Genomic DNA, 15238 nt, shown 5'->3' on the forward strand with positions numbered 1-15238 from the left:
TACATGTTATGATACATGTTCTATGGAATGTAGCACAAGCGCAAGACAGGACAAGAAGAGAGGGACAAAGAGGCCGAGCGAGCTCTTGCGAGATACAAAGCGGACAACGCCGCTGATTTAATCGCATATTTTGTCAGACCCCCTAGGCGAAAGCCCGAAACAGCGGGCCCTGGAGCTCTCTAGGCCACACGGCGAACAGCGACAGGCACCCGGAGAAAACCGTCCTGGACTTACAGTCGCCTACGTGAAGTTTCCCCAACGCACGCTTGCCTCACCAAAATTGCCCATCTTCAGCTTATTTGCGGCTTCTGCGCGGTGGCAGTCTATAGTAATTACTATTATATGCGCAGATAGCGTGAGAGAAGCTGAACAGATTATCAGGCGAAAAATTCCCTTACCCCTGGATGCCTAACTGGTGACAGGTGATAGAAGAAGATGCCTTCGAAATTCGTGCTTTAATTTATACGCGTTCAGAAATCTTTATACCACCGGCTGTTGCAGTTCTGTCGAATGGAGGTTGGGATTGAGTACAGTACGTGAGACTCTACAGACGACTGAACATGCACATCGTAGCTAGTCCCATGCGACGAAGAAAGCACAAGGAGGGTTCTATACAAATCAAGAATTCTCTATATTCAAACAAGAGCTTTTGGCGCAGTAGCCAAGCTCAGTAGTACCTCCCCAAGCTGGACAACCAGCCAGCACTCACACTCCGACCATACACGGGCCTGGGCTTCAGACTTGATCCCGTCCTCGTCTTGCCCAGCCGTAGCGCCATCGTAAAAGCATCATCCTGTACATTGGCATCATGTCATAAATCCAGCGCTTCCATAACTTCCTCTAATCGTACACATATTGACTCATTTCCTGCTAGGGAATTTCCTTCCAGCGCACTCCATTTTCTGAAGCACGCCTTGACATCGTTCGTCATCTCTCCTGCCATGACATAGCAAGTCGGTAGCACCGGTCTGTCTTGTATCGCTGGTGACAGCATGGCGAAGTCCTGAGCGAGATAGAGTGCTGTGATAAACTCTGATGCCTTTGAAGCACACTGTCTCGTTAGCAAGACGTAGAGCGTGCGGTAGGCATCCACTATATGAACAGCTGGCGTATCGAGATCGTTCTGCGTGAAAGGTTGCAGCCGCTCACACGTCGCTTTGATCTGCTGTTTTGCTGGTGAAGCACTTCGCTTGAGACCCCATGATGCTAAATTTGTGAGCATGCCTGGTCTTTCGTGCTCAATGCGATATATGACAGTCGGGTAGCCATTCATGTTCGCTCGCCGATGCCAATCCTCTGACCAAGTCGACTTCGACTTCGATCCGAGCGCCGCCCAGAACGACGATGGTTCGGAGCCCTGGTCCACCTCTTCAATTCCTCCTGTTAAGCCAAGGTCCATACCAATGAGTTTAGCACTACTAACCTCATCTACTCCAGCACCTTTGCCTTTCCAGAGGTATAATTTCCCGAATGGGGCTGAAATGAGGTACGCAAAACCAGGGCACAGACTGCTGACATCCATCTCCACCTCATCGAAGACGATGTGGCCTAGATGTCTTCGCCCACAAAGCATGTAAAGTGCCGATGTCTTGCTTCGCCTGACAATCAAAATGCCTCCGAGCGCCTGGATCAGCTTTGATGGCTCCTTGCCTTGCTTGACAACCTCGAGCTTGGCATTGTGCTCACGTGCATCTCTCTTACAAAAGATTTGTGCATCCTCAACGGAGGCATCAACGACCCGATCACCGCGCCAAAGATATACTTCTGATGTCGTCGCGCCAGCTTCTGTCGAGAACTTGTGGGTGATCAAGTACATTGACTCTTCGTAAAGAATGTGCTCCTGTTGTGGTGGTATTGCTATCTTCTTGCCATCGCCTGTTATCTCGTTGATGGTATATCGTAGCGTCTTGACCTTGTCTTCTGCCTGCTTTGCGAGGGTAAGAAATTGTTGGGCATCGAAATCTGCCTTGTCATGCTCCTTGGAAATCACACCGACATAGCCTTCGAGTACCTCTCTGATCCGTGGTGTTTGGTGGAAGTTGTCTTTGGCAACCTCAATGTCTGGCGGTGGTGTTAGGACTCGTGGTGGGGGTGCAGGCTTGCTCGCCTGTGGCGAAGGGCTCATCTTCAGCCCAAGACCCTGGATAGTACTTGGCCTCGCAGCGGCAGAGACTAGCTTCGCGCCCTGCTCCTTCACCTGCGTGCCTGTTGTCACGCTTCTAGTCAGCGTCTTCACATCCGTAGCAGTTTCTGAGGGAACTGGTAACGTTGTGGACTTCGTTGGTGTGGCAGCACTCGTTGCGGGAGACGGTTTAGGCGCTGGAGACCAACTAGGTTTGCGAGGCGTCAAGGGTCTCGGGGCTGACTTCGTCTTCTCATCAATGCTAGAAGGGCTTGACACCTTTCTGAGCTCAGGCGACTTGCTTGCAACTATGGGCTTCGGCTTTGCTGCGCCCGAGACTTCATCATTTGATTGAACAGCTTGCTCCTCTTTTGCCAGCTTGTTGAAATTTTTCATCGCGGCAGGTTGTCTTTTTGGCTGTGCCAATTCTCGAAGAGGGGCAGGTACTGGACTAGCTGGTTTCGGCGTATTTGCGCCCCAAAGCCGGAGTGGTTTCGGAACCAGTTCTGCTGTTTTGTCTGGTACAGGCGATATGACAGGTGGCATATCCTCGTCAGTGTGAGTCTGCGTAGACATGATTGCTGCGGCGTCGCTTCCAGGTGGCGTCGACATAGTCAGCTTTACAGGCCCGGATCCTTTCACGGCCTCCGATGCTGGTGTTGATGCTGGCTCTACTTTTGGCGTTCTTCGCTTAGGACCTTTCGTTCTAGCCTTCGTCATGTGCGTCAACGATGCTGCATTGGAACCTTCATCTTTCTGTGATGAAGGCGCAGTAGACACAGCAGGTAAGTCATCCGTTGATGCATCAGGGGTCCCCTGTGGCCTTGGGCTAGGTCCCCGAGATAGCATCGCAGCTAGGTTCGGATTCAGACGCGAAGCGAGCTTACTAGCTGCTGTTGAATCAGCCTTTGGAGGAGGGGATACCTCTGGAGATCTGACAGCTGTCTGAGCGGCTAGTGATATTGATGACGGTGACAGATCGCGAATGTTTGTGGCCACATCTGATTTCGGGCTAGGAATGTTCGCCTCAGCAGGCTTGGGACTTATTACAGGCAGCGGCCTAGCTTGCTGAGTTGATAGCTTCGTGCTCTCTGCTTTCTCATCCTTTATAGAACTGAGGGATTTTGATATGGCCGGCTCTGCTGCGGCCAGAGATGCACCTGGAGGCTTGTTTAGCAATACCTGACCTGACAGCTTAGCATCATGCTCAGTCTTCGCAATTTCTGGCGATTTCAGAGCAACCTGCGGCTTCGTAACTGGCTTCGGCGATTCATCGTTTGCTTGTGACTTCAGGTGCGCAAGATTAGGAGCACTGGCTTTGGACAAAGTCTTTCGGCGTGCTAGCGCCTCCGGAATGGGTGTCTCTAATTTCTCCTTCGGTTCCTCTCGTTGTTGGGGTTTGGGAGGTGCAGCTTTCATCTCTTCTTTCTTCGCCAAGATACTCTCCTTGAATTCGTCTACCCGCTTCGTCTTGACCGGTCCTCCAGTCAAATTCAAGGCAGCTTTGCCTGACAAGATGTTGGTCTTGAACTCGTCTGGTGCAACATAGTTCTGGGTCGTCGCGCGCTTGAGCTTGCCGAATACAGCTTTGAATTCAGGCTCTGCTTTTGTGCTTTGCTCAGAGCCTGTAGCGCGACTTTTGAGCGTGGCACGAAAGTCAGTCTTCGGCGGTGTCTGCGGCTTTGGCTTCAAGACTGGTGGCTTCCTAGAAGTCTCTACAGGTGACGTCTTGCTGACCTCTTCAGATCGTTCTGGATCGGTCATTGGCTGTTCCTTCACCTGATCAGTCTTGACACCAGCAGATTTCACCTCTGGCTTGAGCGTCGTTTCCTGTTTGGGGTCTGCACTCTCCTTGGGGGAAGATTTGCCAACAATCGACGAAGACGTGCCCCAGTCAGGGAAAGCGGTGGTCGAGGTAGTAGTTGTAGATTTCGGTGATGATTTGATAGCAGGTGATGTTTTCGCTGGCGTGTCCTTGACGGATGAATCCTGGCTCTGCAAATCTTGACTCTGAGGGCGTTTGTCAGGTGAGACGTCACGACTGGCTCGTTGTGATTTTGATCTTTGCAGGTCTACCTTCCATTTCGGCTGCTCCTCCTTCATCGGCTGCATCTTGGGCGGCTCCCCTTTTTGCTGTAGAGCACTTTCGAGCCATGTCGATTTCGTCGGGCTCCATCTACGCGGATCCATCGTCTTGGAGGGGCTTCGAATGAGTTGCGCATCATCGGTAGGAGTCTGCGGCCTGTCCGTGGCCGATTCCACTTTCACTGCCGAGGAAGATACCACCGGCTCACGCTTGCTGCTATGAGAGAGGTCGTCCTGCGGATCTTGTGAGGATCTGTTCCCAAGCACTGGCGATGCGACTGGCTCAACGTTATGACTCGAGCCCGGCCTCGAAGACGCCAGGGGAGAGGAGGGAGTTTCGCCACGTGTGGGCGGGATGTCTCTTGAAATTCCTCTGTTGTGCAATGATGTTGGGCGTGCTCCTGCTACCGAGTCTCCTCTTTTCAAGCCAGTATTTGATTTAACACTCCACCTTTTGCTCATGCTGTCGGATCGTCTCATCATGGCACTTTCCACAAAGCCTCCCAAGCCCTTCGTGGGTGATACAGGTCGATTTTGTGAAAGCATACTTGCCGATCTCGTCAGATCAGGTGTTCCGTCTTCTGTGGTGCTGGTGTCTGTGCTCAAGGGCCGAGTGGCAGATGAGTCCTGACGGGTAGGTCTCAGAGGAGGCGGCTTCTCGGTCATGGAGTTTCTCAAGGCGGCAATATCTGGAGTGGTGCCTCGCTTAAATCTGTCAAGGTCTTTCTGATCAATTGCAGACTGCTTTTCTTTTTGTGTAGGTCGGTCCTCCGGCACAGGACTCTTCGACGGTTCCCTCGATCGAGACATGCCCGGCAGCTGCATACTTCTCGAAGTAGAACCTTCTGGCGTATCCTCAACTTGATTTTTGCGATAGGCCGCCGAGGCTAGACCTCTGTCTTGTGTTTGTCTGAACCATGTAGGATCTTTCTGGGCCAACGAAGCAGCAATGTCCTTGCGGGACGGCTCTTCCTGCTTCTCATCCTCCACAGGCTGACGCGGCAGACTGCGCACGGATGCAAAACCAGAGAGCGGTCTTTGACGAGGGCCGTCTCTCGAGGCTGGTCTCTGTTGCCATGATAATGTGCCGCTCCTTGCTAGTCCTGAGGCGGTCTGCTGGGCACTCGAAAGGCTATCTGATCGCGTTGGAGATGGCAGGGGCCGAGGTGACGGGGCCTCTATCTCTTTCGTCGGGGAGATTCTGCCAGTGACTGCATTCGATCGTGCAAGGGTCTTTGATTGAGGGCTGAAGTCGACTGGAGGGTTAAGTGCTCGTTCAGCAGTAGAGGGTGTGTCTAAGCTCAGGGATGATGTCTTTGCTGGTCCGGTCTTCGAGGGAGATATCGAGCGCGCTCTTTCTAAGAAACAGAAATTAGCCCTGGCCCGTTGCGATTTCTTTGTGATCACCCACCAAGTCTTCTTGCCTGTCGCTCCTGCCTTCCTTTCAGAAATTCTTCGTCCATACGGCGAGTGGCCTCGTCTCTCCCTTGCGGCGTCCCTGCTATTCTTGCAAGGAACTGGTCGACCGATTCCGATCCATCTTTGCCGGCACTCATCGTGGTAGATGTGTATGCGGTCGTTTTGCTATCTTCTGTTATGAACCCCGTCTGGTTTGCAAGGACATCTCAAGTGGGGATCGTTGCTGTAGAGTGTGAAAAGCGAGCGGACAGCCGAATGAAAATCGACAAGAAAAATGTATAGGCTTGCGATCAGGTTTCGGCACAATGCAGTATTGTTGTTGCGGCACGTATCTTTGCGGAAGGTTGTTGTGATCCAGTTGGAGAGGCAATTCTCCAATCGGACTTCGCTGGAACTCCTGCTCAATTGTGCTCCAGCAAACAAATGCTTCCCAGCGTCAAGCACAGCTCTTTTGCATACATGGAATTGTTGATAGATTAACGCAATATCTTTACTCTACAAGCTCGATGGTGGTCTGAGAGGCCGCAGAGTGGTCGCATTCGCGGCTAATCTCCTGCGCGCGGTCTTGTTGGCGGCCTTCCCACCCGCGTGCCAATAGGTCAAGGACCTAGCTGTTTCAAGAAGCGCGAGGTTTCAGTATGATCATTGACACAGGAATACTACAACTCGCTATCCTGAAATTCATCCTCGTAATTCATCCTTCAGTACAGGAACAGTCGATCTCGAGCGTCTTGCACTACCCAAGCCAGGCCTTTGGTGAGATTCTCCCCAGTCATGGCGCTACACCTCACTATAATCCATTTGTGCGTCGAGATGCTGTCAAGTTCTAGCTTCTGCCGGACCTCATCATCACTCATGCAGCCCGGCACATCTGTTTTGTTTAGGAATACCAGTAAGCTTGCTCCGGACAGCCTCTGCGAACAACATCTCAGCCCAGTCTTCCTTTGTGGATAGTGGACTCACCTCTTCAAGCAGGAGCTCTCTAAGTTCTGTCTTGCACTCACCAACTCGCAGTCGGTCCGTCGCATCAACCACCCAGATCAGCGCATCGGTCTTCTCGAAATAGTTGCGCCAATACGACCTTATGGTCTTCTGCCCTCCAACATCCCATATGTTGAGCTTATACCTGTGCTAGTCAGCGATTGTGGTTGCTAGACCCTAGACGCGCTCACCCTTGAAAGTCGATGGTCTTGATGATAAACCCCAGTGTCGGGCTTACCGTGTTCACGTCCTCGTTCATGATCCGTTTCACAATAGTTGTTTTGCCAGCATTGTCAAGTCCTCTACCTCGTCAGTTCAAGCCTTGCATAAATATCGCAGTCGAGCTAACAGCATAAGTATTCGCATCTCTTTGTCTTTGAGACGCGCCTTGCGAAGAACTGATAGCATATTGATGGTTGCAGGCTAATGCTGCTGCCCAATAGTCGCCAGCAGATCTTCAAGAGATGTGATCGAACTGCTCCCCACAGGCGCCGAAGAGCTTTTTCCTGTGTCACAATCCAATGAATTCACTCTGTTTGACTTAGTTCCGTCCATATGAACTGATATAGAAAGCGCTCGACTGGGCATATACCCAAGGTGCACCGTAAAGTTGTCCAATAGACGTTTGTCAAGTGGAGCATTCGATTCAGAGTCAATCTCGCGCTTGACCTCAGCTTCGAGTCACAGACGTTTGGTCTGGTTTGAATATGCACCTTACTGCTTAATACTGCCTCGTCACTGAGCCATCTGGACTCCCCAGCCATCGGTGAGAAATCATATGGGAACAGTATTATCCTTTACATGGTCCCGAATGGTCTCGACTGTCTCGCTTCGTGACCTCCAATTGAAGCTCGTACTAGCAGCATCCTGAAAGTCCATGGTGGAAGTATAATCGACATAGGTCGCATCAACAGTGATCACTTCCTCGAACACGAGGCTCTGCACGGTGAGTCGTCTACATGACCATGTACATGTTACACGTTCCATCCTTCAACCAACATGCATGCCGCATTCAAGTCAATGCATCAGCGTCACATATGATCTCGAAGTATGAGCATCTTCATGCCAACATGAGCTGCAATTTTATCTGAGGCGACTTCGGGAGGTGCAGGTATTATCTTCACCCAGTCCGGGAAAAAATTCTTTGCACCACCCACGTGGCAGCTTCCTTCCTTATCACAGTACTAGTAGTCCACGTCACTTTCCATTTCAGCAGGCTTGGTCCATTCCTGCGACCCACCCAACACTGACCAAGGTCACTCAAAACACTATGACTGCTTTCGATCCTAACGCATATGGAAGGCCTCCACCCAAGCCACGACGTGTACCAGAAACGGTTTCACAAGGTAAGCACAGACTGTTTGGTCTTAGGTGGCTGTTTGCTGACATAACAGAAGCGCCAATCCGCATACTGGCAGGACAACCTAGCAGAATTATAGAAGGTCCTCTGCCAACGACTACCTCGTCTCCGCCACCAGGTCAGTCAGAGCAGACGCAAACTTCTGTACCGCATACTTCTGACCGGAACGATATCATCTTCGAACTTGGTCGAGCCTGTGACGAAGTGCCACCGTCCCAATCATCAGAGCACCAGGTATCGGCGCCTACTGTGCAGTCACAAGGACGACGAGACTCTGGTTACGGCACAACGGTGATCAAATGGCCAGTCAGTACACACAGTGGCGAGAGCACGCAGGGGCCTGTAACCGGTAGCCGTACTTCGCCCGACCCAGGGTGTCCTGCACCATTACCCACACCATCGAGCAAGATGACTACTCGGCAGAACGCCAATGGTACGATCGCTAATGGCGACTTGTTAAAGCAGTTACAAAGCACCCACTTACAACAGATATCGAGAAGACGCGAAGCTAAGAAAAGAGACAAAGATAAATACGCTACGACATCCCTCAAAGATCTGGACCTTGCTAGAGCACCCGTAGATCCAAAGCGACCCGCTTCCTCGAAACGTGTGTGGGCTCAAGACTTATCACTGAGTCATGGTCAAGAAGGCGGGAAGTACGCTTCAGCGGCTCCTGCACGCAGGGAAGATTCTGTAATTCCCCAAGCTTCTACCGAGAGAAGTGGTCAAGTAGGCACTACCACGACTCAGACAACGCTTCTAGGCCGGTCCAAGTGGGCAACTAAGGAGGAGTTGAAAGATGACCAGCATGAGGTTGACAGCAATGCATGGGGATCTGCTGCTCCAAGTGACGCCACTCGAGGTACGAATCTATCTGACGAATCGTTTGGGAAGATGCTCGATAAAAGAGATGGCGATTACGACGTATTTTTACCAACTGACTTTGATGGAAACGTCATGCCTGCACCTGCCGACTGGGAAGAGAGACCGCGCTACAGCAACAATAACGCTACATTCAAGCACCGCTTCAAAGAGTGGCATGCGTCAGTGGCCGGAGACAAGAAGTATAGGTTCAGCAACGGTGTACCGTACATCATCATCCGCAAAGAGATCTTAGATAACGAGAACCTGCTTCCAGATGGCTTGTCCATGGTGAGGCGAGGAATGGCCATCAACGCGACCAACGCTGGTCACTACGGCTACAGCGATGATCCAGAAGATGCTGTCAAGTACGCACAACATACGTCGGCGTCTGATTACGAAGACTGGGGAAAGTTGGACCCAACGGACGAGGACAACCAAAGATACAGGAAAGAGACGACTGAAGATCTTGTGTCGAACTGGCTACGACATCTTGCAAACTCTCGGGATGCGAATATCGAAATTGGGAGACAGCAAGAAGTCGAGCACAAGACTCTTGTAGTAGAGAAGGATATCGACACAGTCAGTAAGGCTCGATATCGTCCGAAACTGAACATTTATCTTCGACCAGCGACAAAGTTAGATTTGGAAGAAATGACTCGTATCTACAACTGCCATATCTCAAATGGTACGGGCCCGTCAGAGACCGAGCAGGTTCCTAAGTCAGCTATGCAAATTCGGATGGAACAAGTTCAGACAAGTGATTTTCCGTTCGTCGTGGCAGCTAAAAGAAATCAAAAGGGTGCTAGGGAGATTCAACCAATGGACGAAGACGAGCTTTCGTGGAGGCAGAACTTGCCTGTAACTCACAGGAAGCGCGTCACTCTGACACGCATCGAGATGCTGGCAGGCTTTTGCTGTGCCAATGATCTCACAGCTCCGGACTTTGTTGAGCATATCTCTGCGGAGATCGAGCTCTATGTCGATCCCCAGTACAAGAAAATGGGAGTGGGTAAATGCTTATTGGACAAGATGCTCGAAATATGCGATCGCAGTCACAGACTGACCACAGACTGTGCGTTCCACTGCGACCAGAACATCAGACATTTGTACGGACCTGGAGGTGACCGACAGGCTCACAAGCTGTGGTTTCTCCTGCGAAAATGGCATTCACCGAAGCCTGCCGCAGTCAGCGTTGAGACGGGGCGGCGATATAGAAAGTCTCCGTTCGCCAAAAAGACCGAGGATGACTACGAGAAGTGGCTCAAGAGCTGGCTAGAATCACTCGGTTTCGAGGTCGAAGCACACCTGAAAAAGATTGGCGCGAAACAAGGAAGATAGTAAGTTTCTGATCCCTCTCAGACTACCGGTTGCTAACAGTGCCACAGCCTCGACTTGATCTACTTTGGCCGAGAAACTGCATGGCAGCCTGCAGAAGGAGTGGTACCTGATCCGGATCCTAGGCACTCCGTTAAGGTCGATGATGCTGAGGAAGACGAGGAGGACGATGCTGGGGTAGTGCTACAGCAGCAGTAATCACTAGGGGAAGCCTTTCACAGGACAAGAGAGGACAGGAACGGTGCTCTCAACATGTGCAAAGCTGTGGACCGAGCAAGATAGATCTGAAGGATAGCACATGCTACGACAGCATCGTTGGTGGTCTGGAGGACAAAAGCTAGTGGCTATGGAGAGAGCTCGAAAGTGGAAAAGCGTGCAGAGAACGCAACAATTTTAGCTTTGCTAGCTTGGAGCTAAAGAAGAAACCCGGAAGCCTTACCCGACACGCTTCGATGACTTGCATGAGAACACGAGGCTGTCGAGAAGAGGGGACTCCAAGTTGTCAAGGCAGAACTGACATCCCAATGCAGACTTGAAGTACACACCAGGGTTTGAACTGCGGTGGTAGCTGATGTTGTGTCATGCTCTAAGCTGTACTCTCTTCGCACCGCGTCTTGCTGACACCTGCGATCATGGAAGGTGCTTGTCGCGTAGGCAGATTGGCAGGCACGATAGGCGAGAATTATTAGTGGACGATCACTGCTTGAGACGCCTGAAGCAAGCACCGCCTGGGGCACCTCATTGAGGCGTGAAACGTGTTTGGACGGTCGATGGCGAGGACAAGTATGCGAGTGATGATAGCCCATTCAGGGCGATACTTTACTACTGCTACAGGACACATCTCGAGTTTCTTCAGTACGTCGTGACGATCTCAGTCCGCTTCAGCTCGTAATGGACAGATGAACCAATTAAAGTGTTCAGCGGCAGCTTCTGGTAACACAAGAGAAGCAAGCATGAGAAGGCAACAGGCTTCTTGGGGAAATGACACATTGGCCTACCTGATTCATGCATGCTTGACTGACGCTGAAACCTTGACCGCTCAGGTTAGGACACTTCACAGGTGAACGGCGTCATCGCGAGTGCAGCATCGTCCAGAACTTGAAGACAAAGTGCGGCTCCCACTTGTTTCGCACACACAGCAATAATCGTGCGTATTTTCGAGTTCAAATATTCATATCTCCAACTCATGGCGGAACAAGACCCAAACTAGACTGTATTTAAGAGCGGAATAGACAATGATGGTTCGTTGCAAGGGTATAACTAGCCTCTGGATAATTCTTGTCATTTGAACCACGATTTGGGCATGAAGGTAGCGAGGAGTAAGAAGAGCATATGATAGCTGAGGCAAGGCGCGCTCTTGAGGTTGACTCAGCTTCTAGAATACGCGACTCGATCGAGCTCAGCGGGCAAGATACCCTAACCGAGTCGGTCCGGCTTATGCGAGGAGCATGACTTCTTGCCTATGGAACAGGCAAAGTTGCGACTACTTCGCATGAGTCGCATCTGTCACAATGTATGCTTTACAGAGAGCACGTTACTACCCAAGCCTACGAGTGTGTAAACATTGCAACGTTTGGTAGCAAAAGATATCATTTCCTGGCTGCTCCGCACGCTGTTAATTAAACTTTGAGCCAGCAAGGCCGCCATCCCACTTTGTGTGAGAGGCACTTTACAACAACTCTTGATTTCCGTCCCTCTTCTTTTCTTCCTCCCCTCCGCTGCTACACGTCAATTCCCAAACTCATTCGCGATTGCTCTTTCCTCGTCTTTCGGGTGTGCTTTCTTGTCTGCTCTGCTCTGCTCAGCTGCACTCTGCGATCAATCTATCCCTTGCCTGGATTTCTTGCGCAATCGGAGTTAGAGTCTGCTTCCTTGGGTGTTGAGTCTCTGAGCTTCCGGCTTCGATCAATTATCTACCGCAAAGTGATCTCATCTTGGTACGTTTGAGTGTGCTGCATTCATCATATTCCCATCTCCATCCGAGGTCGAGAGATCGAGTAAAGTCAGCGTCATCGGCTGGTCGCAGTTAGAGATACCTGCGCTGTGGATGCGACTCGAGCTCGGCGCAATCGAGTCCATCACCAACACCACCCACCACAGCGACCTTATGCACATGGGAGCGCTATTATTCACACTACTTTCCTGCGACGAAGAATCAAGCTATATCACAGATGCGCCATTCACACGATACCGAAACACTTCCTTGCGAAGGATCATTCTGTTCATGTAACTGTCGCTAACGCCTATCTTCTCTAGAGCTAGTCACATTGTTTCTTCTCATCGATACCTTCCGCCGATCCTTCCCGAACCGTTCAGTGGAGACCGTCGTTGCGACTTGTGTCGAATTATCAGCGAATTGGACTTGAAACAACAAACATAATCTTCACCTTGACGATTCTTTGCCACTCAGTACAGACGAGTATAATCTTTGGAAGCCTTCTTGCCTTTGGTACGTCACATTCTTTCACCCAAATTTATCATACATCGATCGATTAGAGAGACTATTGCTGGCCGATCGACAAGAGGTCACTGCGCAGATCGATTCCTGCATCTTCTTAGACACTGTCCACTGACTTACGATGACTAGCTACTTGGCCAACTTACTTTCTTCCCTGCGCTCTACCTCCGACATGGACAACTACGCTCAGTACCAAAATGGTGCGCCCACCGAAGGTGCACCAGGACAGCCACAGCCACAGAATGGTGGTGTACCAGGTCAACCAACTGATCAGGCTGGAGCTCCTAACATGGCCTTCCCTCAGCAAGATGGTCAAGGTATGGCATCGCCAACACCTGGTTCAGATGGCAAGACTACACTCTGGTAAGATATGCCCATACAACCTGTTAGTAGCAAGGCTGACCATTTTCAGGATGGGTGAGTTGGAGCCCTGGATTGACGAGAACTTTGTCAGAAACCTCTGGTTCCAGATGGGCGAGCAAGTCAGTGTCAAGATGATTCGAGACAAGTTCTCTGGGTAAGCAGTTACCTCTTCATCATATGAGCCAAGCTGACTGTCAATAGATCCAACGCCGGCTACTGCTTCGTCGATTTCTCCTCCCCACAAGCTGCTGGCAAGGCTCTTGGACTCAACGGACAACAAATGCCAAATTCGAGCCGACCGTTCAAGCTTAATTGGGCCAGCGGTGGTGGTCTTGCAGATCGAAGAGACGATCGTGGACCCGAATACAGCATCTTTGTTGGTGATCTCGGTCCAGAAGTAAACGAATATGTCCTTGTCTCCCTCTTCCAGAGCCGATTCCCGTCTTGCAAATCCGCCAAAATCATGACCGATCCACTTTCTGGCATGTCTCGAGGCTACGGCTTTGTCAGATTCTCCGACGAATCAGACCAGCAACGTGCTCTCAGCGAGATGCAGGGTGTCTACTGCGGCAACCGACCCATGCGAATTTCGACTGCTACTCCTAAGAACAAGGGTGGTCCTTCAAACATGGCAATGGGCATGCCAGGTGGTGGTCACGGCGGTCACGGTGGCCCACATGGTGGTCCTCAAGGTGGCCCTCAGGGTGGCAACATGGGATACGGCGGTGGTCCAGGTCCTATGAACTACCCACCAATGGGCGGCCAGTATGGTCAACAACAGCCGATGAACCAATTCACGGATCCTAACAACACCACCGTGTTCGTCGGAGGCCTATCTGGCTATGTCACCGAGGATGAGTTGCGATCCTTCTTTCAGGGATTTGGCGAGATAACATACGTCAAGATTCCTCCTGGCAAGGGTTGTGGCTTCGTCCAATTCGTCCAGCGACACGCTGCCGAGATGGCAATCAACCAGATGCAGGGTTATCCTATCGGAAACTCTCGAGTTCGTCTCAGCTGGGGTCGATCTCAGAACAACTCTGGACCTGCAGGGACTCCTTACCGACCTGCTCCTCCACCACCTGTCTATCCAATGGGTATGCCAGGTCCAACCGGTGGCTATGGCAGCTTCCCTGGTTACCCTCCTAGACAGATGAGCGACCATCAACAACAAGGTTTCCCGCAACACGGTGGCGATTTCGGTCCTCAGTAAGTTAGTTGCTGTCATATCATTCGTCGAGCAGCATGGCGTTACACATCAATGTTTCTTGCGGAATTAGCGATCATAGTTGGAGGGTCTGTCTTGGGCGGCGATTGTGTTGATGCAAAAGTTTTCATTTGCTTATCCTACCTTTTCCACATCGAACCAAAGGACGATATGACCGACAACGAATCGACTGAAATTGAAATTGGAACGAATTGAAGGAACATATCGGACCTCTCATTGACGGTGCACGGTCTTGTACAACATTGGCTGAACGACGATGCTTTTGACGCTACGCTACGCTACAACGAGCAATGATACGAACGACCTCATGCTTCCTTACTCTATGCTTGAATGTTCAGTGCGAGGAGCTGAGGAGCATTGATTGGAGAGTGATCTTCATTCTGTTCTGCACGATCACAATATTGAAGTTTGGGTGTGATGTCCTGTTGTATGGACTTGATTGCATTGGTTTACATGGGACATGAACAGGTCGAAGTGACCATCATGTTACGGCTGACAACGATAATCATGCCTTGATGGTATGCAGCTATGCTTTTATCATTTCAGAATACAGATGTTTTGTTTCAATTTTGTTTTGCTTTGCATTGCGTTCTGACTTGGGGTGTGTGCCAGAAGCTGATGCTGGCAGGTCGAGAATTTATGCATAGGTCGTTTTCAGGAATTCGACCGGATGTCGAACATTCAATCGCAACAGCAACTTGAATTTCGAACATGCTCTGCCGATTCGTCGACGACTCCCCGACCTTCAGAAAAACCATACACTACATGACTCCCACGACAAAACCCTCAGCAGGACAATCAGCATCCATCAACCACAACCCACCACAATTTTCCCATTTCTGAGCATCAACCACGACAGCCCTCCTCACGCCACATCCAAGTGAACAATAGCAAGCGCGATCAGACGACTCAGGTAGTTCACGCCTGCCATCACTGGCTACGCCTAGTTCCGCCTTCTTCACCTACGCTGCTTGGCACCTGCCACTCGTACAGCACATGTGTCGCTCCTTCCGCGTTGGTAAT

General features: G+C 50.9%; 4 protein-coding genes across 4 annotated transcripts; 2 read left to right on the forward strand and 2 right to left on the reverse strand.

Annotated features, from left to right (window-relative positions):
- Window positions 1-811: 811 nt before the first annotated feature.
- PMZ80_001786 (uncharacterized protein) lies at window positions 812-5763 on the reverse strand (the record flags this gene model as incomplete). The annotated part of the gene is made up of 2 exons (XM_064870226.1): window positions 812-5565; window positions 5619-5763. 2 exons carry the CDS (start codon window positions 5761-5763, stop codon window positions 812-814), a joined length of 4899 nt encoding a protein of 1632 aa, XP_064735723.1.
- Window positions 5764-6475: 712 nt separating this feature from the next.
- PMZ80_001787 (uncharacterized protein) lies at window positions 6476-6961 on the reverse strand (the record flags this gene model as incomplete). Its single annotated transcript, XM_064870227.1, has 3 exons — window positions 6476-6752; window positions 6799-6909; window positions 6957-6961. 3 exons carry the CDS (start codon window positions 6959-6961, stop codon window positions 6476-6478), a joined length of 393 nt encoding a protein of 130 aa, XP_064735724.1.
- A 916-nt stretch (window positions 6962-7877) lies between these two features.
- On the forward strand, window positions 7878-10169 carry PMZ80_001788 (uncharacterized protein; the record flags this gene model as incomplete). Its single annotated transcript, XM_064870228.1, has 2 exons — window positions 7878-7953; window positions 8047-10169. 2 exons carry the CDS (start codon window positions 7878-7880, stop codon window positions 10167-10169), a joined length of 2199 nt encoding a protein of 732 aa, XP_064735725.1.
- Window positions 10170-12796: 2627 nt separating this feature from the next.
- Window positions 12797-14200, forward strand: PMZ80_001789 (uncharacterized protein; the record flags this gene model as incomplete). The annotated part of the gene is made up of 3 exons (XM_064870229.1): window positions 12797-12987; window positions 13037-13141; window positions 13189-14200. The coding sequence occupies 3 exons, from the start codon at window positions 12797-12799 to the stop codon at window positions 14198-14200; spliced, it is 1308 nt and encodes a 435-aa protein (XP_064735726.1).
- Window positions 14201-15238: the final 1038 nt, after the last annotated feature.

The sequence above is a fragment of the Knufia obscura genome, assembly GCF_036327395.1.
Source record: "Knufia obscura strain CCFEE 5817 isolate CBS 148926 chromosome Unknown scaffold_1, whole genome shotgun sequence".
Classification (NCBI taxonomy): Eukaryota; Fungi; Ascomycota; class Eurotiomycetes; order Chaetothyriales; family Trichomeriaceae; genus Knufia; species Knufia obscura.